The sequence below is a fragment of the Urocitellus parryii genome, chromosome 9, assembly GCF_045843805.1.
Source record: "Urocitellus parryii isolate mUroPar1 chromosome 9, mUroPar1.hap1, whole genome shotgun sequence".
In the NCBI taxonomy this organism is placed as follows: Eukaryota; Metazoa; Chordata; class Mammalia; order Rodentia; family Sciuridae; genus Urocitellus; species Urocitellus parryii.
In genome coordinates, this window is record NC_135539.1 from 137,237,979 (window position 1) to 137,265,368 (window position 27,390).

Genomic DNA, 27,390 nt, shown 5'->3' on the forward strand with positions numbered 1-27,390 from the left:
GGGAACAAATGTTTCCCAGATAAAGCAAAATGGTATCAGTCCCAGCTGAAAAAAACAGGGAGTTGATTATGAGAATGACTGTTCTATACCCAAAGCTGCCCACCCACCATAACCACAAGCTGAACTTCCCAGATAAATGAAGGTCCCTGCCATTCACTGCCTCACCACCTTGCTCAGAGCAGGCACAGGACTGTTAAGTTGATTTGAATGAACAAAGGCAGGAATACCTGCGGATACCCAATCACTGCTATGTTGGCAGGAAGAGAGGGTAGTATGATCCAGTGTGTCAGGGCCTTGGGCACAAGGGAACCAGAGGCAATTTGGAGACCTTGAGTGCTCCCAGCAACCAGTGGCTGATTAACCCACCCTGTCTTCTGGGGGGCCTCTTCTTATAGTCTCAGGGGTTTGAATTTGTAAGATAATGAAGGCAATATATGCTGACATGGAAATGTATAATAAATGTTTGTTGATCTGATGAATAAACAATGGGAGAAATCGACTATCCTTAGATTCATGTGCCCAGCAATAGTAGCAAGAGTCCTTCTTCCCCAGGCTGTTGAACAAGAATTTTATTTATCCTTGATCTTTTATATAGTCCAAGCCAACACTACTCATCTATGGATTGTCTCGATTTACAAGTAGGATGCTTCCCATTCTGATGGCAGTAGCTGTATTTTTATAAATAACAGAATATCTGCTCTTATCCCAAAGTAAATTACATGTGAATTAAAAGATAAAAATTATTTTTTCCAAAGACAGCTCCTAACCGACCCAGCTCCCGTTTGGGTTTGGGTTTTACTGTTTTTATGACTAGATTTGTTAAAGAAGTTTAAAAATATTGCTTTGAAAATTCTTGTGTTAGGTAGATTTTCAAAAAGTAAGGCAAGCCTGCTCAGATGGATACTTAGTTCCCGATTCATATTTTCTTCTTGGTTCATATATTTTTATAAGTACTACAGAGCCTTAATTATGTGTGTCTGCTGACTTGTGAATGAGTGTGCTACAATATTTAAAATAAGTACCAGAGAGGTACTAATTTGTCAGCTATATGCTGGTTTTTAGGAAAAGAACTGGGTAGTCCAATTTATATATGTTACATATATAGATATGTGTATGAATTGGGGTATAAATTACTACATTTGGCATATAAATTACCAGATAATTGACTTGATTATCTACCAGGCATCTAGTTACCATTTTGAGCACTTTAATTTACTTAAGAACTTCTATTTAATTATCAATAAAATAATTATTTCTACTTACTTTCCTCAAAGGAAACTATAAAATTCACCATTGAGTTGCAAATTTGCCACATTTGCCAATTTCTGTGGTGTAAATTACTCCCACAATGGCCAATTTCAAGTTACCAACATGATGTCATAGACATGGGGCTGGAGAGAGAAACACACAATTGGCTCTGGTGAGCCAGTCTCAGCCTTTTCCAGCACTGCAGGACTAAACAGGAAAGCAGATGCAAGCTGCCAGAGGTCTCCTTTTCCCTCTGACTAAAGTAGATGTGGCTGCTTTTCTAATGATCTGATTTTCCTGTGATTTTAAAAAGGGTAAATATTGCCTCCACTCTGGGTTTTGACTTTAATAAGATGTCTACTTGTGAGCAGTGACCAATCAAACCTGGGCATAAAATGCATCCATCCAACACCTGCTTTTCAGTACCCTTTAACCACAAGCTAGGGTCACAGCAGCTGCAGCTGCACAGCCCCCACATACCCTGAGAAGGACCCCAAGGCCTGCTTTCTCTACCTCATTAAGCAGAAACAAGACAAAATATGTTTCAAAAGGGAAGTTACAGAATCACCACATTCGGGAGACTTCTCTGACCTCTCAGTCTAGTATTATGAGGGCTGACAGACCAACTTCATTTAAGCCAGCACAATCTCCACGGTGCAACTCTGAGCTTGTGTAACATTGTGATTTTATAACTTTGGATATACATGTGATGGAAGCAAGCACATTATAACTTGTTTATTCATCAAAGCCACATTCTTGGGAAGAACAGAGGGAACAAACAGATCATGAATATGATTTATGAAATCACTCAACACCACACTGAACTATGATAACTCATCGTTAGAAAAATCAGATCAAATGATGTAACTTAAAAGATGGTGATGGTGTTGAAGCCAAACATTCGGACCACATCATCTTAAAATTTTAAGAATAATTTTTTCATCTCTTGCTTACAACTACCTTCTGTTATATGTCAACATTCATTAAATTTAAACTTGTTTTAACACCTTATCTTGTATTTAAACTGAGTTTGGAAGAAAAAGAAAGTAAATAAAGTGAGCATATCTCTTCTATTGTATTACTGCCCCCAGCTCCAGAAATCACATTTAGAGACCATGGGTATCTTAAAAGAACAATACACTCATATGTGTCTTCCACAAAAAATCATTTGTATCCAGTTCTCTACTATTATTAATTACCAGCATTTGGAAATATAGAGTCAACTTTCCTCAAGGAAAAAGTCCTCCTCTAAAATTGGAATATATTCTTCCAGACTGATTATGAAAACCTCTACTGAAGTGTGACTGTCATAGTAGAGGTTCACATGCAATGATGTCAAATGGAGAAATCACAAGGTGTGGCTTCTATATGGGAGTAACCTTGCTTCTTTCCACTTATTGTGGTCTTTCTTTGCACTCAGGAGAACTGCTGCTTATGCCAAGAAAAAAATAGAGATTCAAACTGTCTCCCATTGGGTGTCTACTATGCTCTAACCACTGATCATGTAACAACCCTATTAAACTGTACCATAAATCTATGAGCTGGATTTCAGTATCTTCCCTTAAAGACCAAAAACTGAGCAAGTGACTCACAGTCACGTCTAGCAAGTGACAGAGACAGGACCAAAACTAATTTTATTTCATCAAAAATTAAATGTCCTTTTTAGTGCACTAAAATATTTCAAATACTAAACCAAAAATGTTTAGCTGTTGTTGTTTGGAAACTAAAAAAGTGACATGTAGCATTAATAAATTTGTACATCACTACTGGAAGATAACTGGGATCTGAATCTTTTAAAAATGTACAAATTTACATCCATATGTACATATTTCTCCAAAAATATTTTGGAGAGGAAAACAGAGTGGTGGGCACAACAGTTCACATCTCCCTGTTAGCCAGAGCCTGAGTTGACAGGCTGCCTCAATGAATATTTGGTAGAATTTTAGGGTGGCCCCACAGGGTCTTTTGTGATATACAAGAGTCAGTAGTTACTTCTAGGAGACCCAGAGGCAGAGGGAGTTTGTTATCCTGAAGCCAGGACTGTGAGCAAAGTGGGAGATGGTAACAAGAAGATGATTCACTGAAGACTCCCCTCAGGCCATCTCTATTTCCTTTTTGTCCTTGGTTTCCCCACTAGGTATGTAACTAGTAGAAAAAGAATCTGTACTTGAAGAGAATGTCATAAAAATAGGAAGAAGGATGGTCCATCTAGGAGCTGCTCCCACCTGGCCACTGCTCTAGCGGAACTGCCAGTGGAACTCCTAATTCTCTACCAGATCATCGCCTCCCCTCCTGACACCTTCTGTCAGTTGGTTTTGTCTGAATGGAGTTCCCTGATAAGACCAGATAGGAAGAGTGATGCATCTACAGTGCTCCTGGCACCAGAATGAAGAGAAGAGCGTTCTCTACTCCAGGAGTTGTAAAAGTCAATTATTGGGCAAGAAAAAACAATCTGAGATCTTTCAGGAATCCACAGCTTTGGCATGCTTATTTTATGCAAAAGGGAAAAGCACCATCTCATCCCTTTCTTTTCCTAAAAGCAGAGAAGTATCTGTATTTCAGCTTATTTCAAAGAACTCCAACAAATGGGAAAGCCAAATTGCCTCATTCTGAAAGGCCACATGGGCCCAATGCTGAGACCAATGCTCTGAGGCCCCATTCTCTTACGCCTCTCTAACTGAATCCCTCCTCCCTAGTCCACATGTGCTCCTGGCACCACGATTTTCCTAAACACTAACATGCCAAGTAGAGTCCCAGCCCCAGAAATGATATCCTGTCTGCCTCATTGTCTGAAATGTCTGCCATCTATGGGCATGCCATTCCAAAATTCTGAGAAGTCCTCCCTCATTGCCCTCATCAAAGGGATTTTCTATTGCCATTTGCTGAGCCCTGTGTCCTGCTGATATTTTCTTTATTATTCAAACAAGCAAGTTGAGACTACCTTGATGACAAGAGCCTCTCTTCAGTGGACTTCCTCCAGGGTCAAGGGAGAACAGGGTTTTGTTCTTTCATTGCTCCCATTCTGCTTTGGAAGTCACATTGAGTAATGAGGGTCTTGACCTAGAGGAAGAGTGTTTCCACCAATCTTGGAGGTCCCTGGTTGCCCTGCAATTGCATGTGACTGAGACAAATGTACCACAGGGTCTCACAGGTTCTCATTGTGGCTACAGATGGTGACACTGCCCAGAGGGTTGGGTGTGCTTTTCCTGCCATCACATAAGAAACTGCTTCCTTCTGAACCCTACTCAGGTGAATGACAACACCATGGTAAGACAGAGGCCCACCATCGAGGGAACATCTGTCCATGCAGAGTATGATAGATGAGATCATTTAGCAGCAAGCCCAGCTGACAGAAGGTAAGGCCAGGCAGAAACAGTGGGGGAAGCTCACATCCAGGAAATGGCCCCAGTGGAGCTCTGCTCTGTGCCTCTAGAGGATTAGTCAGGAGTGAGAACCCTGCTCCTCCAGGAAGCCCCAGCAGCTTCCAAGAAGGTGAGGCTCCACTCAGCAAAACAGAGTAGTCACACATGGTGTCATCCATTCTGGTAACTCAAAAAACATGCTGTGTGGTGCAAGTTTGTTTTTAGGAGGAAAATGAGCAAAAAACAAGGCCAGGGTAGGTCACGGCCATGAATCAGCCTGCTGCAAGGCAGGGTCCTTTCTCAGGATGTCATGGCTGAGGCTGCCCCACAGGAGTGTGCTGCTTCTGCAGACCTACTCCACCCCTGCCAGAGAGGATGAGGGGGGTGAAAAGGACAAAGGAGAAGGAGAGAAGCCATCCATCAAAGACCTCGCACACCTGGCAGAGAGCAGGACCATGAGCAGGAAGAGTAGGGGAGAGAGAGCCCAGGGAGGTGTTTTTCAGCTGCTCTAGATAATTCTTCCTCAAGACAGGAGTAGGCTCAGATTTTCATTAATGAGTCCAAGGATTTAAGAATTAGAGCGCAGAGTGGGAGCCTCCTGGGGATGGTTTCACTGGCATCTTTGCCACAGATTATTCATCCTCGCCTTATGGAGCACTTCTCACTTTAGTCATGGTCTCCTGTGTGCAAAGATGATAGGAACCCGGTGGAGGGGATTTCCCTGGCTTTCCACAGGCCACCCATGCACAAGGTGGGGGTCCATGAGGCAGGTTTGCAGGGAGAGGGCAGGGCTTCTTTAAAACTGCCTGAGTGAGCAAGAAAACACAAGAAGGACAAGATGGGGGAGAAGAACCTAAAGAAGTTCACAATTCAGGAAAAGCAACCCATGTGTGACACCTATAGAAGTGTAGTTAACAGTTTCTGGCATGGTGACATTACACGTTAGCTTCTCTGAGATATTATTGTGACTGATTGGGGGTGTGGGCAGGGCAAGGGGCTGACTCCAAAGCACACTCACCTTGTGTGCTACCTAGTTATCAGAAGCACTCGCATGAAAGTCAGGCTGAAATGGCATACAAATGACCCAGAAGATGAGGCTTCAGACCAGAGGCTCCAGTCTTCTTTCATTTTACCAGGGCTATGAAAAGCCCAGGAATTAAAGTATGTGGAATCTGTGGTGCCTGAAATCCCACCTCCCACAGGCCTCCAGGGGACTGATGTGCTGGGCCCCAGACTACACTTTGAGCAGCAGCTGTGGCTATAGCCCTTGTCATTGGTTGGTCGGGTGAGGGGTGGTTGTTTGGTTGTTTGCTTTGTTTGATTGTTTGGGGCAGTACTGGAGATTGATCCCAGGGCCTCACACTTGTTAGGCAAGAGCTCTACCACTGAGCTAGCCCTTCAGCTTTGTTTTGTGTTTTGGCTTGTTGGTTGTTGTTTTGTTTTTCTGTTGGTACTGGGGATCCAACCCAGGACACGCATGCCATGCAGATGCCCAGCAGCTAAGCTAGGACTTCCAGCCCCTCAGTAGCAGGACTCCAAACCAAAGCAGACTGTGTCTCTAAGGACAGGCCTTGTCAGCAGTGAATGATGAATAAAGGTTCATCTAGTGATTATATTACAGTTCACATTCTCAGGTGAGCCTCCTGGACTCCCAGCTTCACCTCACTTATTTCACACACCACACACACACATACACACACACATACGCACACAGATGCAAATACACACCATGGACAAGTCTGTATAGTGATCAACTGAGACACTTCTCTTTGCTTACTTATTACCTGCACAATATTGGGTGCCAACAATGGAGGAGGGAGCATAGTGGGTGTGAAGACATGAGAGGGAAAATAAGAAATAAAAATTTCAAGCGGAAATAAGAATTTCAAGTGTTCAATGAGAAAGAAATGCAAATGAAGACAAGATAAAAATTCTCATCTCTCAAGTTGGCAAATAAAGAACAGCAATAGTCTCTAGATTAGATGATACCGTGGAGAAAAAAGGCACATGTGCACTGCTGGAGAGAGAAAAACTTGGTAAACCATTCTGGAGAGCCATTTGAAAATCATTTCCCAAAACATTCAGGCCCTCCAGCCCCAGCATTTCAGTCCTAAGACTCCTCTTCAGGAAAACAGTCTGTGAGGTATATTTACAGGATGGTCACAACATTATTTAATCACAGAAAAATGACATTCCATAGCACCCTACCATTTAAAAAAAAAATCATACTTTTGAAGAATATTTAAGGACCAGGAAAATGTTCACAGCTTATTTATTAGAAAACAAGGTAAATTCTGAAACAACGTATATACTCTAATCCAAATTATTTAAAATAATAAATGTGTCTATTTCAAAAATTCAGATACATAGAAAAATATTTTTTAATTTCTACAATAAATAACCTAAGTCTGCTCATCCTGAAGGATTTTAAGTAGAAAAAGTGAGCTAATCGAATTTTGTTGGAAGATTAGAATAAGAAAAATGTAAGGACAAAAATAAGTTAGCAGTTATATAGTAAATTGACCATTTCCATTTCTACATAACCTTGAGGTTGAGTAAAGGAATTTTACATTTCCAGAAAAATCTATAGAGCAAAGGGCTCAGGTCCCTGTGAAGCCCATAGTTGTGAAGAACCAGGCCCAATGCTGCCATGACCCTGAAATGAGCCTGAGGCAACAGGAGCCTCCTTCTCCAGGAAGCTTACCTTGCCACCAAGCAAGAAGCCACATGGCTTTGGGGCTTGGCAATGACTACCTCCGTGCCTAGGTTACTGTTTTCTTGCTGAGAAAGCGACCCACAGAGAGAGACCAAGTAGTCGACCTAGAGTTGTAACATGCCTTGCCAAGAATGACCAGTGCCTTCAGAAGCTTTCTGAGTATCTCTTAGGATAATCCTGCCCCTTTCCCAAATTCTCCAGATTCTCCAAGGCCTTAGAAACCTAGAAGCCAACTGAAAACCAAAAAGATAGCTAAATCTGTTGTAGCTGGAAGATCAGGCTATGGAGCTCAAGAAACTCTGAGTAACCTGGTGCACTTCTCCAAACCTCACTTCCTCATCCACGGCAAGTGGAGGTCATAACCATACCTCACTTGGGGAAGGTTAAATGAATGCACACATGCAAAACAAAAGAGTGCTCAGTACTTACTAAGCATGCAATCACATTATTCTCTGCTAATATCATTGCTAACCTTTTTGCATATTTAGCCCTATCTCTTCAACAGTCTAATAAGCCTGGTGAAAGATGTAAACCAGCCTTATGCTCTCCACACTCCCATTGTATCAGGCAGACATCTAGCCCATGTAGGAATAAGTAATACATTAATGGACTAAATCCACAAAAGAGCATCCTCCCAACTGAAAATATGTCATAAGACACTAAAAATTCCATGATCTTTAACAAAGAAAAATATCTCTTAATCCTCCCCTACCTTCTATACCGCTTACTCCCCATAGTAGGAGCAGTTACCAATCTGGCCAGCACATCTCTGCCCCCAGTACTGGTATAAAACCATGCTGGCTTTCCATCTCCTTCTCTGTTACCTAGGAGGGACTAAGAAGAATTGAGCCACCATTAGACTTGCCACCTCATGACTCTTCTGGGCAAATTCCTCTCAAGTCAGTATTTTGCCTGATATCACCCATTATCTCAGAACATTTAGCAACTTTAATTTATCTTTCCCCACATAAGAAAATAAATAGATAACCAAAATTGAATAAGCATTGTAATGTTCCTTATGTCTAATCATTGCCATCAGGAAAAAGAGACAGACAGAGACACAGAGAAAGAGAACAGTCTTCAGTGTAATTTTAAACATGGATTTTACATATGTATTTATTTATCTACTTATTGTAATTCTATTTTGACCATTTTATATAACCTCTGAGAATGAGCAGTATGAAATTTCCTGAGCACTCAATGGGATTTGCTGGTCTTGTGACTCTGGAATTCTTTCAACAAGACATTAGTGCCCAGTGGTCAGCTAGTGTGGTCCGGAAGGAAGGGTTGAACTAATGTTCCTTAGCAGAGAAACAGACATGGAGAGCTGCTCTGCCAATCAAGCTGGCTTTCCTCCTTAACAAAACTAGGAAACCATGTGCTTGAAAAATCCTCAAAAGCAAAAGGTAGATCATGAAGATAGAGTCACCAAATCACGCACCAAATCACACACCTGAGAGTCTAGAATATGCTTCACCTTGATAAGTTACCCCAGCACCTGCCCATCCTGGGAAGGACAGAGTGGTACTCACAGAAGGATGCCATCACCCTTCTTCCCCAGCCTGACTCTATCTCTATCAAGGGCTGCCCAAGAAGTCTCTCTTACAGCTACTAAGCAGCAGCAGCACCAGCACCACCACCACCAATTCTGTTATTTTGCTCCTCTGCCAAATAAATAATTTGGATACTCTCAGAAATTTACTCTGGCATTTATTTTACCAAGTACAATTTACAGAATCAACACTACCTTAAGAAGTGCTTAAATAATATTACATACATACCCAATGATAGGAGTCACTATGTAAAGCAAGCCTGCAGGAGTCCCTCTTGCAATGAAAACAACCTCCTGATTGCTTGGAGGCAACCAACATCCAACAAGTACTCACTGTGTGCCAGCATTAGCCCGCTGTGTCTTATCGTCATCCACTGTATACCCTCTCTGCTCATTTAATAATAGCTGAGCATTTTTGCCTCCTCTATGCCATCACAAGTAACCCAGAGGACTCTGATTGCCTTCTAGGGAACAAGTTGAGGCTGCTGACCCAGAGACTACACACACCAAATACTGAGGCAGTCAAATACTAAATGCTCACTGCCCCTTTTCCACCAGTGTGAAAGTCTGGAGGAACTGAAGGACAGAGTGTGTGTTTCCAAATTGAACCCAGGTGAGTCTACAGAGCCCAGTGTTCAAAGAAGACACTTACATTTGGCTCCAGGAGTAAACCCCTGTGGTGACATAGCTTGGCCACTTAGCTCCTGAGTAAGAATGACAAAGAACAAAGGAAAATAGTGATCAATTTTATTGGCATTTCAGGTCAAATGAGGACTATGGTCTTCATCAGTTTTGTTTGTTTCATTTTCTTACTGAAAAATCTTCCTAAAAAACATTTTTCTCTGCTTTCCAATGAGAGATTTAAATCAAGCAAAGGCAACCTGGAAGAGTTGAAATCACATCAAATTAGAAGGCAAGAAACCTGGGAGCATAGTCTCTGCCTGCTCCTGTGTAGCATCAGGAAGATGCCTTTCACTCTCTGTGCCTCACTGTCCTGTTTACAAAGTGGAGACTGGGATGGGTTGTCTGTTGCATGGACAGATTGTCTGGAATCTCTGTCTCTAGGATTACTGCAGAAGGGTTTTCAGGTCATAGCTAGAACTGTTTCTTACTACCCCACCCTTCCTTGGCTGTGGCTATAGAAGGTGGAAAGGATTGGTTTAAATCCACATGTTAATGGGCTGGGTCTTTTCCCAATGGATTCCTCTTTTGAACTCATCTTTTTATCATGTACCCATGTCTCCTAAAAAGCACAATAGCTAAAACATAGTTAAGGATTCTGCTTAGATGAAATCCAATTAATCAGGTTTCATTACAATTACATGTTAAATTGTATCATATAGATATCCATGCAATAAAAGTTCTGGCGAAGGAGAGTATGCAGAACTAGAATGGGCAGGGAAGGCCACAGGAAAGGGTAACATGAGCCAGGGCTATGAATGTCCTGACAGCCAACTCTGGTCCCTGTGTGCCACAGAGCTCTACAGATGATAAAAACAGCAACCAACATCCAACAAGTACTCACTGTGTGCCAGGCACTGCTCCAAGCCTCCAATTCATTTTAACTTATTTAATCATCACAACAATTTTGAGACAGAAATCACCTCTGCTTCGATTTTGCAGATGATGGGATTGAATTTGCCAAGTGTATAGTGCTAGTAAAAAGCCTGAGCCCAATACAATCAGACCCCAGGCTAAGCATTCCTACCCACTACATGTAGGAAATGAATTTAGACAGACAGTGAGACTGATGCATGACACGAAGACAAGGGAACAACTTGCACAGAGATCAGGAACTGGTAATCAGCAGGCCATGTGGAGGGGAGAGAAAGGGGTGCCTGGCTCAGGAACGCACCTCATGCTGAAGGATAGAGGTGACTGGAAGCCAGAGGTGCCCCCAAAAGCCTACAGATGATCAGAGGCTACACCTGCTGCATACAGGAGCTTGAAAGGGGAACCACAGCATGCTGTATTGAAGAGCAGGAAGGCTGCAGGCTGGCAGGAGGCAGGCTAGGAGGATGATGTTGACTGAAGTGCCCAGGAATACAAGGGCAGCAGTTGCCTCCCCCATTGGCGCCTGGGTTTCTGCAGCATGCAGCGGCACACTGTCACTGTTCAGGCCCCAGAAATGCTGAGAGCAGAGAGGCAAAGAGGCAGAGAGGGTGGGATGACTACCTAGTGTCCCCTTCTCTGCCAGTGGACTAGGCTGGCACCTAGATGAGGTCAATCAAGTGACATCCTACATTCTGCTCAAAGGCCCAACAAGACTGCCACACCCAGGAAGGAAATCCTGCTAGGATGACCTCCTCCTTTAGGATCCATGCCACAGCTGTACCACCAGGATTATAAGGATATTCTATTGTGTAATTATTTCAAATTATTAATGTGCCTTGAAACAAACAATGTCTAAAATAGACCTCTACTGTGGTTAGTGTTTATAATTATTCTGTATGCAGTTGGAGTTCCTTTCTAAATTAGTTATTGAATACCTACTTTGTGCTCAATAAACATCTGTTGAATAAAGGAACTAGTGAGTGTCTGAATAAAAACTAAACTGATCTAGGAACTGCCAATGGATACATTAAAAGGATTTTACCCCCACAAAAAATTTATAAAAATCCCAGATTTTAAGAGGACTAGAAAAGGAACAGCCCTGGAAAGAATTGAAGCCTAAAGAACATGCCTAGGTCTTTGCTGGCCTCTTCATCAGGCTGGTTCTAGAGGCGCCCTTCTCCACTTCCACTGAGGGAATAGTGCACAAACACACACAAAAGCCCCTCGATAATGAGAAAGAGATTATGCATGCAAATCCAAAGAAGCACTTAAAGAGAATTTCTGAAATTTTGGAAATAATCTTGGTTAAGCCTAGTTATAAATTACATGAGATTTTTCTAGATTAGTTTCCAGTCAATATTTATCAAAGATAAATATATTCTGGGTGAAAAGGGAGGGTTGAGGCAGAGGATAAGTGCTCCTTCTAATCATTAGTGAGGAAATTTCAAATATCTTGACCATCTTCCAAATAAATAGAACTTTAAGATTACCAGACTTTCCTTGCCTACTTTCAAATGGAATAATTCTCTTCACAGTTTGTAAGACTGATTCCTTAGTGGCTTACTTATTCATTCACCTTCTTGTCAAATATTTATTGGAAGAGTTATTTGTTACTATCTGACCATGCACAAGGTGCTGGGGATGCGGCAATGAGCCAGGTACAGCCCCAGTCCCAGAAGGCTTATAGTGAGGATTGGGGAGTTAGTTTGGGATAGAAATGACCAGGAGGTAGGACTGCATCTGCCTGTTTAATGCCTTTGCCCAGCATGCTGCCTGGCTTTCAGCAGGAGCTCAATGAGTATGTATCTCATGAACAAAAGCAAAATGGAAATTATGGTAAGTTCTTCTAAGTATGTTGATAAAGCAGAGTAAGGGTCCCAGGAAAACACATTGGAGAACAAACCTAGATCAGTCTCTAGGAAGATCAAGGTCAATTTCTGGGAAGAGATATCTGAAAACTCAGATGGTAAACAAGAGACAGACAGGTGAATATGGTTTTGGGGAATGGTTTACCGTTAGACAAAGGGCAGACATCAGAGCCCAAGTCCAGAAAGAGATGATATATCTGTGCCATAACAACAGTTTGGTGCTGTTAGAAGTTAAACTGAAGGGATACATGCTTGTGAATGTATTTGATCATGGTTGTAAATGTCTGCTTGTGTGTGAGGCTGTGTGAGAGTAAGCATGTGAAAGTGTGCTTGTATATATATGTGTGCATGTGTACACATATGGGTGTGCACATATGTACATGAGTGTGTGTATGCTCATGTGTGTGTGTATGCTCATGTGTGTGTGCGTATGGGTGTGCATACATATATATGTGCATGGATGTATGCACATGTATACATGTGGGTGTGCAAGTGTATGCCTAACCTAGGGGCCAGTATGAACTTGAGGAGGTAAGTAGAGTGCCATTTGACATGAAGGTCATGAAGGTCATGAGCTTCAGCTTGAGCTGCTCTGCTTTTGAGAAAGCTCAGATAGTTTGCAGTCAAATAGATGAGCTACAGGCCATAGGGATGAACATAGCAGGGCCAAAATATAGTGCAGAGGCAAACCAGACATCATTTGGTGATTGATTAATGGTATTATATGTGATGTGGTAGAGCGTGAGGGGCAACAAAGCAAGACAGGGACTCCCAGAGACCTAGGCAGCATGGTAGGGCCCTTCATTGACTTGTAGGAAACAGAAGAGTAGGTTTAGGAGATAAGAGGGCTGCAGTTGAGCAGGTTGGGGCCCTTCACTCCTTATTTCTCCTGCTGTAAAAAATTAGAGACAGTATCACAAAGTAGAGAAGAATATGAGCTCTAGGGACAAACACCCAAGTTCAAAGCTTGGCTCCGCATGGGCTGGCCGTGTGACCTTAAGTCATGTCTTATTTCTCTCTGTGCTTAAGTTTCTCCATTTCTTCCCTTGAGGAGTTCTTGAGTTTATATTTGTGAACTGACTGCTGTTGGGCCTGGCACAGAGTAAGTACTACAGACATATTTGTCAAGGAATAATATCTGCAATAATTCTTAGAATGATTGAGTTTGCATATGCATGCTTTACTTTATATTTATCTTCTGATATTTTTCTTGGTTTATGCTGTCTCCCACTTGAGATTAGTAGTTCTTTAATAACAGGCCTGAGTCTTGAATCTTTCACCACAAAATGAAACCTCTCTGAGCCTGGTTCTATTCCTAATGTCTTCCTTCCTAGCTGACAGTCTGTATGTAGTGCACTAGACCTGCTATCTGTCTTTATCCATATTCTCTTCTGCATATCTCTATATACTATAATGTCATTTCTCCTCCTGGCTGCCAACTCTAGAGCAAACTGCTCTCTCTAAAGTCATCAGTGCTTCCTGACCTCAAGGTCCAAAGAACCCACTTCAGGTCTGCAGGCTTGCTTGGTGTTCCAGCACTGCCTGACTGTCTGACCTCCTTTATCTCCCCCACCCCCAATTCTACCATCTTCCAGCCCTTCCTCTGTCTCTCCAGTTACCTTTGGGCTCATCAAAACAAGTCTGGCCACTTCCACAAACCAGGATGCAATAATCCATTTATAGGAAGCCACCTACCAGACCATGAGCACCTTTAAGGTAAGCCTCTGTCTTAGCAGTTCTTGATTTCCCAGCATATGGCTAATTATGGGCTTCATAATTCACCTAATAGAAGCTCAAAAATGTTGAGCAAATGAACAAATGCATTATAGAAGCAAAGTACTTCTTTAATTTCCTGTCCAGAATGTGTACCAATTACATGTATGAAACTTAGCAAGTGCTGTGTCAGGACCTAAATGATGACTGATTGATCCACTAACTTTTAAGCTCTGTGACTTCTATAATCAAGCAACTAGACTTCTAATCCAGAAATGTGGCACAATGACTGGTCTTGATATCCTAGCTGGTTGTCATGGCAATACCTCAACTTCAGAATGCCCTGAGTCTTTGGGTTCCAGTTGCCATATTGAATATCTGAGCAGAACCACTTTTCTTTACCACTCATTTCTGACTCGTAAAGAGAACTGAGATATTTTTGATTGCCTACTGAGCTTTATTTCCTCTTTAAGAAAAAAATTCCAAAAAGGAGGATTGCTTTAAAGCAGGTAGTAAACATGGAAAGGGAAGAATGCTGTTACTTTCTGAACATGAACTTGGCATTGAAATATGCTTCTGGAAGGCGCTAGGACAGGGTGTGTACAACACGAGCAGAAATAGATTTGATGCGCCCCCAGAGTAACCTAATTCCATGTATTCCGGGGCTGAAGCCCAGGATTTATGTACTTGTTTATGACATCAGGAACCAAAGCATGGATATTCGGCATATGAGGCTCAGGATCCAGACTAAGGTGTTGCCTTCCTCTTAATAAACACCAAATAAGGTGTTTATTTGGCCTCCTCAAGGCATGGACTAAAACAGGAAAGAGAAGGAGCCAGACCTCCTGGCATGCACGTTCTGAATGAATTAGATGCTCAGAGGAACAAGAAAGAAGTGCACAGAGGAGTAAGCAGAGGTGATCAAGGATGTAGTATTGCTGGTGACAGGCAAAATGTTGAATTTATTTGGGCTACCAAAAGCCCAAAGAAAGTAGGTGAGACCTATTCTCCAGCCCTGCCTCTGTCACTCCTGAGTATTTCTAACATAAAGATGTACTTCACTCTAGAACTGCACCCAGAGTCCTTATGGGTTTCTATCTCATCCCAAATTCTGAGAGTAAATACAAGGCTCAAAGAGGATGGGGAATGAGTAACCATGTTACCACCTGGGTCTGGGTCGGTTAAACCTCACTCACTACATTGTCTCTCTGGGATCAAAAGGACTTAGGAGATTCTTTCACACTAACTAAAGGTTGGGGGAATGATGAGAGGGAGAGTAATTATAGGTGGTAGGCACTGAAGCTGCAGAGTGATAAGTAGGATGGTCAGTGCCATGCTCAATGGAAATCCCTCTTACCCCACACACACCCCAGAAAATAGCTCAACTCCAAAGTCCCAGATAGAAGCCTGGGACACCAATTGATTTAGACACCAATCCTTTAACAGAGTGGGCCCAGGCTCTCACCTGGGGCAAGACCCAGAAAAAGCCCTGGCCTCATAAGTGAGCTATGTGGGCTCCATCTTCCTCCCTGCTCTGTTTCTCTTCTCCTTTTCTTTCTGTATCAGAATCTGGTACACTGTGGCTTTTTCTGAGTGGCTGAGTGTCCCCCATAAGCCTGTAATTCAGCATTCATAAGGTGGGAGATAACATAAAGTAATGTACTCTGGATCAAAGATGAGCTCCCCAAATGCAGATACCAGTTCATGAAAGACGAATCCATCCTGGGATACCCACAAGAAGCTAGAGAAGAGAGCGTGACAAGAGTCCCCATTTCAACCAGTAAAGTTCCCTGGGATTGCAGGGGCCTTGGCATCAAAGGTCCAGGCATCTCTTCTGATTGTGCAAGACAACAGCACATTTCTCCAAGATCTCATGCTTTATCAGACATTCACAGTGACAAAGTCCTACTCACCAGTGATGCCACAGCAGACCATTTGATTTTCGAGGGACGGCATATAAAACCAAACCCTAATGAATTGGTGGGGATTGCAAAATGGTGCAGCCACTTTCTACAACAATCCAATCAATGCCTTGCAAGCTAAACATAAAGTTACCATCTGACCCAGAAATTCTTCTGCCAACATCTATCTGCCCACCAACCCCAAATAAAAAAATATGTTCCCCTGTGCATAATGTTCACAACAACTTTATTCATAATAGCCCAAAGTGGAAACAACTGAAATGTCCATGAACTAATGACTTTATAAATAAAACAGAATATATCTATGGAGTATTGCTCAACTTCAGAAAGGAATGAAGCTCTGATGTAAGGTACAATATGGCAAACCTCAAGTGAAAGAAGCTAAATACAAATAGCCATATATCTTATGAAATGTCCAGAACAAGTAAATCTGCTGAGACAGTGAGTAGATTAGTGGTGTGCCTATGCCTACGATGAATTTAGGAAGGACAGTGCTAATGGTATTTCTTTTGGGTCTGATAAATGTGTCCTAAAATTAGATTGTGGTAACAGCTGCATAATTCTTTAACATTAAAGATGCTAAAAATATTAAGCATACATACACTGAAACATGCTAACTTTAAGTAATAAATAATAAGTAATAGCATATCTCAATATACTATTTAAAAAGAACCTTAAGGTGATCACTGCACATGAATTTTCATCAATAAAAATATTAAAGACTAAATAAAATACATACAAACTTTACCCATAGTTAATGTTCATCCCTAGAAATTAGCATGACTATTTCCTGTGAACACTTTGCAAATTTTGTTTTTTAAAGCAAAAATAATATTTCTCCTCACTAGTAGTGCAAGAGTCTTTCAGTTGGCATTATTCTGGATGGTGTGGCACAGGAAGCAAAACAAGAGAGAATTGTAGAAGCATGGCATTTGGGGCAAACCCTCTATAGCAGGGGTAGGCCAATTATTGCCACCTGTTTTTGCAAATGAGAATTTTATTGGAACACAGCCATGGCAATATATTTATGTACCTTCCTTGGCTCTTTGCATGTCCTAATACCAGAATTAAGTAGATGCAACAAGGACTGTATGGTCTGCAGAGTCAGAAAAATTTTTGGATGTCCCTCTACAGAAAAAAATCTGCCCCTTCCACACATATTCTGCAGCAGTAGCACCTAGGAGCCTGTTAGGCAGAACCTCAAGCTGCCCCAGACCTACTGAGTCCAAACTGCATTTGGATTAGAAAGTTGTGTTAGCACAAGAAGTAGATGCCAAGACAGGATTAAATATGCAAGGATTTTATTAGAGGAGACAACTATGAGAGGAAATCTGGAAGGAGCCAGAAAAGGCTGGGAGAGCCACCAGTCCATGATGCAAGCCCGACCCTGAGAGAGGACAGAGGGAAGAGGAGCTGGGTGGAAGCCTTGTAGACTGCTGAGCAGTCGAAGAACTGCTCTGCTAAGCTTTGGAGAGTCCTGGAGCCAGAGTCAACTGTGTCCCAGGGCCTGCTCTGCCATTCTCCCTGCCACCCCCAGGGTGTGGGGCCTCCATGCAACTGCAGTGAGGCTCTTCAGAGCACAGTGCTGGGGTCCCTGGTGGATGCAAGTTTCCTTAGCTGTGCCCCTGCAAGCCATGTTCTTTATGTATCTGCTGCCAGGTATACTCCCAGAGCAGCTGTCCCAACTGATCTCTGTCACATTGACACTCCAGAAACAATGCTGAAGAAACAGGGGTTGGCAAACTTTTTCTTCAAAGTGCCAGGCAGTAAATATTTTAGGCTTTGCAGGCTATAAGGTCCCTGTTGAAACTACTAAACTCTGCCATTCAATAGAGAAGAAGCCACAGAAAACACATAATCAGATGTGTGGCTCTGTTCCAATTAAACTTTATTTAGAAAAGGCGGTTCTGGATTTGGAGCCAATGTGGCCCTAGACCATAACATGCCAAGAGTTGTAGGGTTTGAATTTTCTTAAAGTCATCAAAAGTTTTCTCATCTGAAATAGGTAAGAGAGGGGCTATTCCTGATGAAGTGGAGGAGAGCCCTGGGCTCAGCGGTTTCCCTAAGAAGCCCCTAAGACATCTCTGTAAGCAGCAAAAGCAGAATTTGAAAGCCACTGCCCTGGATCCTCACAAAGAGCCTCCAGCATCAGAAGTTTCCCTTTCCCTTTCACTCACCCCTGATGGGCATCCAGCAATCTAAATTTCTACATTACTCTACAAACTTAACTGAGATTCTAATATTGTGATAGATGTTTTGTGATGACAAAAGTCAATCATAAATGCATTTGGCTCCCAAGAAATTTTCAGTTGATAGAAATGACACACACACATACCTAGTAAGGAAGAAGCAACCCGCACCCCAGGAAAGCTCACACAAAGGATCGCTGGAGCAGAGAAGAGATGGCTCTCACATGGGGAGGCAGAGAAGTCTTCAGGGACAAGGGCCTACAGTGGGCTGCAAAAGGTCATGGTGGCACTCTGTTTTACCTCTCTAACCACACACCTCACGTCCCCATACTGCCTCTCTTCTGGAGGGTCATAAAGCCACGTTATGGGAACCCTCCTAGACTGAGTTGCTAGTTTACAGCCATCAGGCACATGCCCTCTTTGGACATAAAATTCATGTATCTCTTCATCATCACAGTGGCAAACCCGCCCCAGAGGCCAACAACACCTCGATGGGATGGCTCGTATAGCTCTTCTACACCAAGGATAGGGCTCTGTGGCCTTACTGCATAGCTAGGTCCTGGTTGGGAGCTGGCAACAGGAACTGGGCCATCCCTTTAGGGTCCTATGAGGACACACATTCTGACTTTGACTATTGCTGCATATGGGAAGAGAGCTAAGGAGGAGGGTCATAGAAACTTCATCTTCAGAGGAGCCCTGTGAAGAGTATGAATGTAAATCTGGAGTCCTGCTGGGTAAAGACAGCTACAGCACATGTGCCCCCTCCTTTCTATTTTCTTTACATCTATATGAATCTGTCTTCTGCAAAGCTCCATATTCCACTGAAAAACTCTTTACGCTGAATACAAAGCTCCCTCATTGGGAGAGAAGAGGATGTCAAGGCATCTGATAAAAATCTCATTTTTTAGATGTCATTCAAAACAGAAAAGCCATCAATAGGCTCTGAACAATGGACTAATGTCAGCAGACCCTGGCCATCGAAATCCAGAAAGCCCTAAATGTTATGTAAGCCATGTGAACATGTACATTTTTCTAGAGAGTGAGCATAGCTTTCATCAGCTTTTCAAAGGGCTTATAGTTCCAAAGAAACTTTAGCACCATTGTCCAATTTATTTGAAATAGTACTGCTGCCCAAGCTAGAAAAAAAAAAAAAAAGACAATTTTAAAAAATAAAATAAATGGATCCTTTTAGGCCTCTGATTCTAGTCCTTAATTATCCTGAGACCATGCTGTTTTTTAAAAAAAAAAGTTAATATCTCTAATATCTCACCTACAGTAAAATGAGAGGCTAGTAGGTTAGAACCAAAGAGGAATGGGTTGATACACAGCTCTTAGTAATGGAGCTACCCACTGTTAACACCTGCCATGTCATAAATAAGCCCCCTGGGTCAGGCCCTGTGTTGCACACTTTATATACATGACTTATTAAAACGTCATAATAACTCTGCAAGACATTATCTCATTTGTCTTCTGTTTTTCTTCTCTTTCTTTTTAAGATTTTTTCTTATTAAGATGGAATCATACATTTATATATATATACATATATATATATATATATATATATATATATATATAGTTGGGTTTTTTCTCATTTTTCAATTTTAACAAACCAAAATTCAGAACGTTCAGTGAACTGCCAAGGACCATAGCCCTGATAGTGTCAATAAAAGACCTGATTCCAGATCTGTCTCCCTTCCAAATTCCACACTGGGACATGCTATAAAACTTGGATCCTCAGAGGAGAAAAACTTGCCCTCGCCTCAGGGACAGTTTCTTAGACATCTTTGTATTCCCCACAGTGGCTCACTGCACTCTACATGGCCAGGCACTCAATAAATATTTGTTGGATGAAGAAACCTGGGCTCCAGTCCTGCCATGGACTTAGTGACTCAGTCTCCTGCATCTTGGAGCTGCAGGTGGTTACTCAGCTGGGCCACTTCAGGGAACATTTGAAATCAATTATGGGTACGGAGGAACCTATTAAATTTTCTCTTTTGTGTATGTTGGGGTTGAAGGAGAGGAAAGGAAGTTGAGAAGGCGGGAAGGGAACAGGATGGTTTCAGGGTTGGGTGCTGGAGCGACAAGTGTTCCCCCAAATAGGACAGAATTTGGCTTATTCCCCTACTCAGTTCCAATGGCCCAACCAAATGGGCCCCAGGCCTCCAACTACCCTTAGTGGCACACAGCCCTAAATGGCAGGCCCTCAACCAGCTGCTTCTGGGGGGTACCCTCCAGGGGAGCCATTGCATGCAGCCCTCCCCTAGACCTCAGTTGATCTGCATCAGCTATGGGAAATAGGTACCTGCAGAAGGCCTGCCTTGCAGGAAGCCCCACCTGCTTGGGGGCCAGAGAAACCCTCAGCACCTACAGTCTGTGAGCCCCACATCATCCTCCACCCTAAATAAACTATTCTGGCAGTTCATTCTGGAGTCCAGCTTCCTATTTTGAAAGAATGTGATTATTGGGGGTGGAAGGAGAGGACAACTCTGGTTGGCTTTGCTTTCTTTACTAGTTGCTACAAATACAAGTCAGTCAACCACCCCTAAAAATGCCATATTAGCTTAAAAAAAAAAACCTATATGAAGCTAAACCCCAGAGATGCCTACCAACAACATCCTGGGAGAGGATGATTAAATTGCATGCTGAGGCCAGGGCAGGACAGCCCTCCAAGAAATCACAGTCCCCCCTCGGGGGCTTCCTGCTCTCCTGTAATGAGGCAACGCTGCCACCTAGTGCCCTAAGTGGAAAGTATTCCTCAAGGCCCCACCTCTGGGGGTGGGGTCTTCTCTGCAATGGTTGACCTCTACCCAAGAGAAAACACCTCAAGTTTGGTAGAATGAAGACTGGGAAAGTGGGATTAGGTTAAGTAAGTATATGCTGATTTTTTAAAGCTGTTGGAAAAGAGTGTGGGAGCTAAGTCTTTGCAGCATCTTGGACTATCCTCAAGAAAGCAGAACTGCAGCAATTGAGTCATTGTAGCTCCCAGGGACATGATTCTGTATTGTTGTTCTGCATAGGGGAAGCCAACCATCCTAGGAACAGGTAGTGACCAGCTCAAGGACCAGTGCTAGGTGAGAAGGAATAGGGCTTCCTGTTGATAGAGGGGAGTAATTTGGTGCAATGAATTCCTGAGTCCTTGTTTGGTAACTACATGGTTCTCAATCACAGGGTCCACAGGTGAGTGCCGTGGTAATTAGTATGAGTAGACAGGATGCCTAAATCCTCAGGAGCCCATCTGCTAGAATCCTGAAGGATGGTGACCTTGTTTCCAACCCCTATCTTTTACCAACTTTTACCCTAAATCCTTATGGGGTACTTCCTGATGTACACAAGACTGAAGAAGAGAACAGAGTGGGAGGTGGAGAAGAGCTGGACCTGACTGTTCTCTGCCCTCAACCTTCCTGGAGAAGGTTGAGGAAATCCCAGTATACCACAGGAACCTCTTTGATTTGAATAGAAGAAACCTTGGAAGCTAGACTGACTGCAACAGATTTCCTGCCCAATTGTACGTGCTTAGGGAGGTTAAGAGAGTCAGATGAACACTTTGAAGAAGGAGCATGCACTGTGGCTGTGTGAGGGCTGTTGATGGTGACAGACAGACAGATGAGCAAGGGAGGGAAGCAGTATATTGGGGTGGGCTGCGGGAGGTGCATCAAGGAATGTGAGAACTGCAATCAAATCAAATCACTGCTTTCCTCTGTGTAGAGCATGAGACAAGACACAGGAGGGACAGGATAGCAGTAAGGTACCACAATCGTGAATCTGTTTCCCCAGATTTGAGCTTTAATAAGAGCCCCTCAGAGCCTCCCACATATTTTCCTGTTGGATCCTTCTCTAATTCTTTACAGTCAGAAACTGATCCCAGGTCTCTATGTTGCTACTGCAAGAGGAGGGGTAAGCAGAGTCATGGGTTTCAGTCTAGACGGCAAGCACGCAGTTTCCCTGGCAGATGGGTACTAGGAAGCAAGATCAGGCAGCAAGAAGAAGTCATCTGGGAGGAACTGTGAAACTGCCAGCTCTGATCAGATAATCATCTCATTATTTCTTCCATTTGGCCCCAGAAAAAGGGTTTCCTTCTACTCTTTCTCTGCTCCCACCTAGCTCACAGCCCAGCCCCTTCTCTCTCCCCTTCCCTCACCCCCTATTCCACCCCAAAATAAAGCAAAACCAAAAGACCCAAGCGTGCTCAGTGTCTGGGAATCCCAGCTTCCAACAGAGAAATCACAGCCAAAGGGGGAGAGAGAGAGTGTCCGGAAGGGATGTTCCAGTAACACTCCATTGGAAGAGGCTCCTTCCTTTTCCAGATTTCTTTCCCTCTTCTCAAACTTCTTTGCAGGGTTCCAGCAACCTGAGAAGTTTTTGTTTTGTAAAACTGTCAAGCAATTCACGGGCTCTGAAGTCCCATCCCCAGCCTACCTCTGGCATGTCTTGTTGCCTCAGTTTCTCCATAAATGTAATGGGATAGATAAAGATCAAAGGGTGCTGTGGATAATCCAAATTAATAAAATTAAATTGTTTTACTATGTGTCTTGTTTTGGGGTTAGGTTCTGTCATGGGAGATCCATCCAAAAGGATAATGAGATACAAGTGATGAAATAGAAAGCCTAACCCTAAACACCTTTCTTGAATCATGCTTCCCAGTCAGAGAGGCAGCTATTCTTACTCCACTCACTTCTTTTCCCTTCTGAGTGACTTTCCAAAAAAGCCAACATCTGGGTATAGAGAAGAATAAATATAGGTAAAACTTCCAGGCAGGTGTCTCTGATTAACATCGAAGAATTATACCAGGTTTCATTTGTAGATCCCTCTTACAACAGCCAGGGCTAGAAGCCAAGACCCTGGCTTATGAGTGCCCACCTTTTCCAGTAGACCTTACTGTTCCTAGTCTGTGTATACTGCTGTCAGGACAAAATGAAGGAGACCCCCAGATGTGGAATAGGTGGTGCCTTTCTGTGTACGTTCAGGGCTGCTCAGAGAAAAGGCAACCAGGCAGGACAAGATGGCTGTGTGCCTGACAGTCTTGTTCCCTCCCAGCCTGGACCAGCCCGGGCATGACTCACTGTGCAGGTCTTGGACTCTCCTCTATTTTCAAAGTTGTCTGGGTATCCCAAACTGACTATGAGAAACAGAGTATGAGACCCCTTCTCCTTTGACTAAGGATGAAAAGTCCTTTCCCTTTAAAAAAGGTGAGAGAGCTAAGCCAAGATCTCCTGAGGGCAAGCAGGATGCACAGAACTACATGAGATCCATACCAGGGGCAATGCTGTTATGGCAGAGGTCATTATCTTCTCTTTGATGGTGTCCAGAGTCCTGCTGTGCTAATAAATAAAGGGCTTGCCCCTCCCTGTCCCTGGCCAGCTCCCTGTCCTTATTCCTGGCTTTCCTGCTCTGACCCCTTCCCCACCTTGCTCCCTAGGTCTAACCCCATCAAAAATGGAGCCCGCTACTCCCCAGAACATCAGAAAGCCCAGGAGTGGGTCATTACCTGCGATGATGGCCGGGTTGTTCTGTCCTCCCTCTGGTCTCACCCAGGCTTCCACTGTGAACGCCTCCCGGGGAATCTCAGCCAGCACTTCTGGACGCAGCAGCAGCCTCTCCCGCCTCCCCGAGAAGTACAAGATAGACAATCCTCCTTGGGGGTTAAAGGTCTCTGCTTCCCAGTCAGGGCTTCCTCCACCATCTTGGATGCTGTCCTTCAACACGTTTCTAACCCTGTGCCTAAGGGGGTGCTTAGGCCAAGGTTGGAAATGCAGAGGAGAGATACCAGGGTCTCCAGGCACGTCCTCTGCCTGCCTCTTCACCACTCGGCGAGGATGCCTGGACTTGGCCCAGCCCTTTCCCTGGCTCTCCGCTTCAGGATCCTTCAGGTATGGAGAGGTGGCGGGAATGGCGGCAGCCACTGTCCAGCTTCCCCGAGCTACAGCCTCACCTAGAGACTCCTTGAGTCCTTGTTTGCCAAGATAAGTGTCATCATCTCCCGGAGGCTCTGATTGCCCAATAGGACTGTCCCCTACCCACAGGGCTACTGGATGCTCACTCAGCTTCCCCCCCACTCCCACTGTGTTTTCAGTCAGGTCTTGGAAAACAGCCTTTCTTATGGAGTCCGGTTTAGTACGTCCTGCAGGATAGGTTCCCTGATCCCTCACAGGGTAGGACTTCAGGTAGTTCCCAGGACTGCTGGGGTACACCCCAAAGAGGTGATGCTGGGGAACAGCTCTGGGTCTCTGAGCCTTGGCCCCCAGCCAACAGTGCTCCCCTTCCAACAGCACCTGATTCAGGTGTCCCCTCTGAGCCAGGGATTTCCTGCGTGTCCAGCCCAGCTCGGAGTTGGCAGTACCGAATGCCCACCCAGCCAGGATCACCAGGCTTATCCTCAGGATCTTCAAACACATCATCCCTCCCTCAGCTCTCCCACAGAGCCGGAAGTCAACTTCTGGGTACCACACTGGGATGATGGGGAGAAAAAGAAGAGTCAGCCTGCAATGAATGTGCAGTCACTGGGGAACTGTTCTCCTCACAAACCAAACTTTGTCAAGCTGCCCCAGTGGAGAGCCTCTCCTGAGGACCTGCTGCTCTGGTAGCTCTGCCAGTCACTTCCCCACTGCTGCACGGCAGGTGCTTCCCTCACGCAGCTCTAGTTTAGTCCTTGCAGAATGAAGCTAATTGCTCTTGGTTCCTTGGACTTTCCTTCCAGAGAGCTCAGGTTTATTTCCTTTTTCTTTTTGCTCCTTCTTCAATAATCCCTTCCCACACTGATACTAGAAAGTAGAGCATAAACCAAAGTCTCTCAAATAGCACACTCACCTATGCATACCCCTGGCTGCCCCCAAGTCATTCAAAAACACAGTATTTTCCAATTTTCATTTCCTTTTCTTCTTCCTTCCCTTGGGGTTGCCTTCTTTTATGTACTCCTTCACCCAAAATAATGCTCACCTTAAAACAAATTGCTAGAATTGCTATAAACAAATTTATACACAGACACACAATTTGATGGCTATCATCTAAAAATGCAAAAAGAATCTGGGAGCACAAAAATCCAAGCTGGTACTTAACTTTCCCTCTGCAGATGTCCTCAGCCAGGTCCCCATTCAGCTGCCAGTCTGCCAGCACAGGATAGGATACTACCCTCACTTGGTGCTCAGAGTTGTTGATGGCCGAAAGTATTTTTTTATCCACTTCCAACTTGTTGGTATGTGGTAAGTCTCCGTAAAGTTCTTCTCTGGGTTGACAGTCTGCTGTTCTCTTAACCAAATGAGTCTGAGAGCCCTTGACTTCACCTTCTGGGAGCCTTGTGGGTCCCTGGGAAAACAGGGAAAAGAGCAAAAAGAAGAGTGTGTACTTCAAGGACCTGTTCCCTCCGGTCTCTCCTTTCCCCTTCTCTCCCTTTCTCTCTGCCTGTAATTATCTTCTTGTTTTTTCATTTAAAGACAAGGATGATGTCAAAGCTAGTAAGTTTGGTGCATCACTCCACCTCCTCCTGTCCCCTCCTTCCTCCTGAAAACCTCCCCACCTCGCCCAGGCACAGGGGACAGCCCTTTTCCCCAGTAAACATCTTGGGCTTTCTCTCTCTGCAGCCGCAGCCTACACAATCAATAGCAAACAATCAATACTGTTTTGGAGCACTCTGTGTGTACCTTCTCCCTCCCTCCCTCCCTCTCTCTCTCTCTCTCTCTCTCTCTCTCTCTCTCTCCCTCTCTCTCTCTCTCTCTCTCACACACACACACACACACACACACACACACACACACATTTTGAAAGGACCTCCCTAATAAGCCCACATTCGCCTTTTAGGACCATTTGCATCTCTTTCTTTTGTTTTCTCACAAATCTCCTGCATTTTTTCTTATTTCAATCAATCATTTCAGATTTAAAAGAACAATACCTTAAATTCACTTCATATTGAACATTGGGAGAAAGGAGAAATCAATTATCCTGCTATGAGAAACATTAAATGGAAATGCCATGCTTTCATAGTACATAGATCTTCTTTTCCTCTCAGAAGTTCCTCAATCTGAAGTTAGTAAAAGTCACCATATGCTGAGTGAGCAAATAAACAAATGAGATGCCCAAAATAAGTAATTTACAAAAATGAACAGCTAAACTCAAGCAACAATTTTTTTCAACTGATTTGAAATGAATGGATAAAACAAGGAGGTAGATACTGTGATTCTAACCTCTGTCATGCTTGCCTAGATGCTCACACACCAGCTTTCTCAAAGGATCCCCATTCTTTATATACATGTATACATCTTCACACACAGACAGATGGACACACACAGAGAGCATTCTTCAACCCAAGTACATTTGACCACAGGTAGTACAAAACAGAGAGAGCAGTACACTGGGTCCTTCATTCAGGTCCTAAGAAAAATCACTTACACTTTTAAAATCATTGCTTGTGTAGCCCACATTCTAAAACATGCAGCCCAAATACCATAGAGGAAGACCTCACTGCCTCCTCAGCCTTGGGACCCCACATTGTCTTTTAAACTCCTCCACCCAGCTAATAACTCATCTATTTGCTATAAGAAGGCTGTGTCCTAACCACCCCACCCCCAGCACACCTTGTTTCCCCAAGAAGCATCTACTGGAGCCTCAAAGCAAGTCCCTTTGAGGCTATCAGTCCAGGCACGTGGGCATTACTAAGCAGACACCCTTCGGTCTGCTTATCCTTTTTCCTCTTATCACTTCTCTAGCTCCATTCACTTTTCTGACTCAGTTTTTTTTCTTTCTCCACCCCCCCCACCCCCGTAGCAGATCAAAATAGAGACTGAGTCTTTGGAGTGGGGAGGGGGGATGTATAAAGACAGAAAAGCAGGGAAGAAAAGGGGGGAGAGAGAGAAAGAGAGAGGAGGAAAACAAGAAGAGAGAGGGAAAATACTCAGGTAAGAAAAGAAACCAGCTCCCCCTCCACCATGCCACCCCAAGGACCCTGAGAAAAAAGGTTTCCTACCATTCATTTCAGGAAGGAGGGTAACCCATCAGGGAAGAAGGATTCCGCCTGCTTCTCCCCCTGTTAGAGTGTAAGGCAGCTTGCATCCCCTATAGGTCTCTCCTGGCTCCCAGCTGCTGGTAATCCATTCATAAGGTTTCAAGAGGCAACACAAAACTCAAGCTTCCAGCTTAGTTTCTCTCTCTCCCCTTCATTCCTTTGCTCACCACTCTCCTTCAGCTCTTGGCAGTCCAAAGTTAAAAAAAAAAATGTTGAACCATGTCTGTGTTTTCCTCCTGTTGTAACTTTGGCTGTGACATCATAACCCTGCCCA

General features: G+C 43.7%; 1 protein-coding gene across 1 annotated transcript in view; it reads right to left on the reverse strand.

Annotated features, from left to right (window-relative positions):
• Pappa2 (pappalysin 2) overlaps positions 1–24,519 on the reverse strand; it is a 240,625-nt gene extending 216,106 nt beyond the window's left edge. Inside the window, exon 1 of the mRNA XM_026388519.2 lies at positions 23,610–24,519. Coding sequence (XP_026244304.2) covers positions 23,610–24,519 — 910 coding nt within the window. The remainder of the gene's footprint in view (positions 1–23,609) is intronic.
• Positions 24,520–27,390: the final 2,871 nt, after the last annotated feature.